Below are 5,063 nucleotides of genomic sequence, written 5' to 3'. Positions count from 1 at the left end.
CTTCAAGTACATCCACTTGGACTGAACAAAGGAAAATGAAGATGATGGGATGGAGCAGCTCTCCTATGAGGAGACATCTGAGATTGTTCAGATTGTTCAGAAAAGAAAGCTCCAGGGAGAGCTCAGAGCCCCTTCCATTGCCTAAAGAGTTTCCAGAAGATCTGGAGAGGGACTGGGGACAAGGGATGGAGGGACAGGACACAGGGAATGGGGTCACACTGCCACAGGGCAGGGATGGATGGGATATTGGGAAGGAATTTTTCCCTGTGAGGGTGGGCAGGCCCTGGCACAGGGTGCCCAGAGAAGCTGTGGCTGCCCCTGGATCCCTGGAGTGTCCAAGGCCAGGCTGGACATTGGGGCTTGGAGCACCCTGGGACAGTGGAAGATGTCAATGTTTAATATTCTTTAACGCCCTTCCAACTCAAACCATTCTGGGACTCTCTATTTGTTTTGGCATGAAGTTTATTTAAATGAAACCCCCAAATGCCACTTCTCTATATCTGCACCATTTAAATACAAAATGTGTAGTTATATCTTCTTTAAGAAAAGGATTAACAGCCTCTATTAGGGCCATATGTACCATGGTTAATTCTGCAAGCAATTTGGAGAGTTGGAAATCTCCCTTGAGTCCTTGTTCTCCCCGGTGTCAGTGCTTTAGGGCTGCACAAGTGATGTGGAACAGCAGGGATGGCAAAGCTGCTGTGGCACCCAGATCTGGGTCTGTTTGCAGCCAGGAGTTGGGCTYGGTGATCTTTGTGGCTYCCTTCCCMTTCAGGRTATTCTGAATTCTGATTCTRCTTGGTGGATGGGAGCAAATGATTCCCTATACCCGAGACATCCCATGGAGTCAGATACACAAGAATCCTGCAATTAACAGGTGATTTTTCCAGGGATACACAGAGCTCTGAGTCTGGGGGTTGCTGTGCCCCTCTGTAGGGTGAGCCCCGAGCATGGGGCGCACGTTGTGTTCCAGCAGCAAGCGGCTGAGTCCATGTGCTCTTAATAAAAATAAGGTTTATTGTTTCCACACCTCTTCTGTCATCTTTTCACAGGCACAGAGGCAATAATTAGCTAGGGACATTACAGATGCATTAATTAACCAGGCTGGAGAGCACAGGGCAGCCTGCAAAGCAGGCACTTAATGGAATTTGAAGCAGAGACAATGGTGTTGTTTACTGGGTGATGTGGGAGTTGCCAAGCAGTGTGTCCCCACGCAATTAAACACCACTGCACATGTGCTAAAAAGGAATATTTGAATGGGATTATGGAGCAATTACAAGTTGTCTTATTGTGCTGGCTCAGTGTCCCCCGGGGTTACAGAAGCAGCTCCTGCAGGAAGCCAGCAGCAGCAGGGTTTGGTTGTTGAAAGCTTTCCATTGTTCCTGCMCTAATGGAATCCTCAAAGCAGGGCTGGGAAGGTGTCCTGAGAGCTCAAGTTCACTCAGGTGCTCCTGCAGGGAAGGAGCTGTTAGGAGAATTAATTCACAAACACCAAAGGTTTGTGTCCGAAAAGGAGACAGAGGAGTCCTGTGACTTCATTCGAATAAAGGGAGAGGCCATGGAGCATTTCCATCAGGTCTCTCAAATTGTTAGAAGAGGCAGCCTCTTTTCTCCCAATTTCCCGGCCACCTTTCCCTCTCTCTTTCCCCACTGCTGAGGTACTTGAGAGGTACAGACTGCCCCAAACCCCTAACACAGACCCCATCTAATGTGCATCCCCCCTTTTTTTATTCTTTGTGTCTCTGTTCTTTTTCTCTCAGCCCARGGATTTAGCCCTGCCTTGGGTCAGTACCTGATACTCAGTCTGTGTCAATGGGTGGAATTCCTCTGGAATTTATGGTTCCTCCTATTGCTCCTCTCACCTGTCAGTACCTGGCTCTATCTCCCAGCAGACCCCACAGTTTCTTTGCAAAGACACATCCCTCTCATTCCTTTCAGAGCTGTTTCAGGCCTGGGTTACAAGGCAGGAGTTCCCTTAGGGACCCCCAGGCCCCACATTGCACAAGGACTGGGGGACTCATGCACAAGACCTTGACACAGCCTTGACAAAGCAGGATGAGAATCAGGGGGGTCATGCACAGGAGTGACCCTGGAGTCTGTGGGGTCTCCTCTCCTGCCTTCCTCGCTGCTGCTGCAGGAGGCTCTTGGAGGCCTTTGGGATTTTGTCTGAAGGGAAAAGGACTGGTTTATTTTACCCAGCTGTGGTTTCCAGCCTCCTGGCATGAGGGAGCACCAGGAAATGGGATCAGCCCTGCAGCCCTGCCACCCCAAACACCAGGAATAGACCCCCATGCCCAGGGGTCAGTGTATGACCAGGGACACACCTCCCCAGGGGATCCTGTGCCAGGACTGGGGAATCAGCATTTCTCCCTGTGTTCCAGGGAGTGTGGGGCTGGCCAGGRCAGGAGGGCTGACCCCTCCACCCCAGGAATGCTGCTGCTGCCCATTGAGGAGCCCCCCGAGGCAGGAATGGCCTCACGCTGTCCTTCAGTTCTGCACCCAAAGCTGAGAGTTTCCTGGAACGACCCTGAACTGGCACAGAGCTCCTCACTCAGGCAACAGCACTCGGGGAGGTTTTTCATTCCCTGGCTGTGTTTTCCATGGCAGCCTCTGCACTTCCCAGTTCCTTCCAGCCCAGGAAGCAGGCATGCTGGAACACTGTGACTAACGCTGTACTTGTTGTTCCTGCCCAGAAGCAAACACTCCTGCAGATCTTCTTGACGGGAAAAATTGTTTTTTTCAGTCTGTGCTACAGAGCTGCAGATGTCTCAGCATTGTGTGTGTCACCATCCCTCTTTTCCCCTTTCAAGGAACAAAATACTCCTGTCCTGGTAGCTTTAAACCACAGAAAGCAGTAAGAGACTTTCAGCTTTGCAGAGCTCTTGCCTGTGTGGGTGTCTTTTAATGGTCTGGAGCAATTATGAGAACAAAATATTCCTCTTTTCATGAAGGTGTTTTTTTTTTTTTTTAAAGGAAAGGATTTTCTGATTACTCTGAGATTTCAGTAATTTATGAACTCACATAGTGGAATATGGGATATATTCTTTCCTGAAGCATCTGACATCTGACATTGAGATTTTTTCCCCCTATGCATTACTTTAGATTTCTGTCCATGTGCTCTGGGCTGCAGAAATTAGACTGGGAAGTGTTGGCAGAAGATGGATCAAGTGCAGGTTTTGAATGTWTTTTGAATGTATTCCAGTCAAACCAATCCCTCACCCTCCTCAAGAGAACAGTGGTACAGCTTTGTGAGGTCAGGTTTTCACTGGAAATTAATTCCAAAATCAAAACATAATTAGGACAAACATCAGCCAAGTGTTTGGAAGAGAGGTCAGCCTTGATATTGCCAGGTGATTCCAGGAGGTTTCGCTCACAGGTGTTCTTATCCCTGCTCTGCAAAGCTTGTCTTTAGACTTTTTTGAAGGAAATAAGCTCTGATCCTTGGGACTGAGAAGCAGCACACAAGCATCAGTTCCATGCTGGCCACTGCTCATTCGATCCACAATCCATCAATAAAAGGGATTGAGCCCTCCAAGGGAATTTAAAGCCAGTTTGGTTGGGAACCTCTCACCTTTTGGGATATACATCGGGGTGTGTGCAGCTGTGTGCACCAGGAATGGTGGCACTGCTGCAGGGGAATGGTGGCACTGGGGCACAGGGAATGGTGGCACTGCTGCAGGGGAATGGTGGCACTGGGGCACAGGGAATGGTGGCACTGCTGCTCAGGGGAATGGTGGCACTGGGGCAGGGGAATGGTGGCACTGCTGCTCAGGGGATGGTGGCCCTCTGGCACAGGGAATGGTGGCACTGCTGCTCAGGGGATGGTGGCCCTCTGGCACAGGGAATGGTGGCACTGCTGCTCAGGGGATGGTGGCACTGCTACTCAGGGGATGGTGGCACTGCTGCAGGGGAATGGTGGCACTGCTGTACAGGAAATCGTGGCACTCCTGAAGGGAATTGTGGCACTCTGGCACAGGGAATGGTGGCACTGCTGCAGGGGAGTGGTGGCACTTGGGCACAGGGGATGGTGGCACTGGGGTATAGGAAATGGTGGCACTGCTGCTCAGGGGATGGTGACACTGCTGTACAGGGAAGAGTGGCACTCTGGCACAGGGATTGTGGCACTGCTGTACAGGGAATTGTGGCACTGCTGTGCAGGGAATTGTGGCACTGTTGTACAGGGAACTGTGGCACTGCTGCAGGAGGGATTGTGGCACTGCTGCCGAGGAGCAGGGATGGGACCAGCCCCAGCGGAGGGCAGGGCAGTGGCTCCCGGTGCTCAGGGCAGTGTGGGTCGGGCTGGGCAGCAGTGGCAGGGCTGGTGGGTGTTCAGCAGGATCCATCGGGAGCTGTTGGTGTCAGCCACACAAGCAACACCTCAGCAGAGCAGGATGAGGCAGAGAGAAGCTGCTTAGAGGTGCCAGTCCGCAAAGCYTTGAGCACGAAGTTCGGGAGGCTTAGAGGCGGAAGATGCGCAGGAATCCATTTCTTTCCCTTTGGGTGCTCAGCTTACTCACGATAGCGGCTTTTGTGAGTCCCGTTAAGTGAAGACTTTTGTGTGTCCCAGAGCAATCAGGTACGGAAACGACACGAAAGTGCTTTTAAGTGCCAGGCGTGGTTGGGTGAGCACGTAAGGGAGCTTTGCCTCTAACATCCCTCTCTCTCCACGCAGGGATGACCTGCCAGGCTCGCAGCTCCTATATGGACACCGAGGTGCTGTGGGGTCACCGCTTCACCCCCGTGCTCACCCTGGAGAAGGATTTCTACGAGGTGGACTATAACAGCTTCCACAGCACCTACGAGACCCACACGCCCGTGTGCTGCGCCAAGGAGCTGGCGCAGTCCCGCCGGGAGGGGCAGCTCCTCGGGCACCTGCCCGGGCCGGGCCGGGACACAGGGACAGCCAGGGGGGACGAGGAGGAGGAGGAGAAGGACGAGGAGGAAGGCAGGGAGGCGCGGAAGGAAGGAAGGACGAGGAGGAGGAGGAGAAGGASGAGGAGGAAGGCARGGAGGCGGCGGGACTGAGCGGAGCCAACGGGACTGCGGGAGAGGGGCACCAAGAG

At 52.6% G+C, this 5,063-nt stretch overlaps 1 protein-coding gene across 1 annotated transcript in view; it reads left to right on the top strand.

Moving 5' to 3' along the window:
• The window catches only part of KCNJ5 (potassium inwardly rectifying channel subfamily J member 5), a gene marked incomplete at its 3' end in the record, with an annotated part of 20,884 nt that extends 15,952 nt beyond the window's left edge, over positions 1-4,932 (top strand). Inside the window, exon 3 of the mRNA XM_057373525.1 lies at positions 4,673-4,932. Coding sequence (XP_057229508.1) covers positions 4,673-4,932 — 260 coding nt within the window. The remainder of the gene's footprint in view (positions 1-4,672) is intronic.
• Between the last annotated feature and the right edge of the window lie 131 nt (positions 4,933-5,063).

Source organism: Malurus melanocephalus, unplaced genomic scaffold (assembly GCF_030028575.1).
Source record: "Malurus melanocephalus ecotype Western Australia unplaced genomic scaffold, MMel_1.1 scaffold_201, whole genome shotgun sequence".
Lineage (NCBI taxonomy): Eukaryota > Metazoa > Chordata > Aves > Passeriformes > Maluridae > Malurus > Malurus melanocephalus.
Note: the sequence above shows the minus strand (reverse complement) of the source record. Positions and strands in the feature narration are given on the sequence as shown.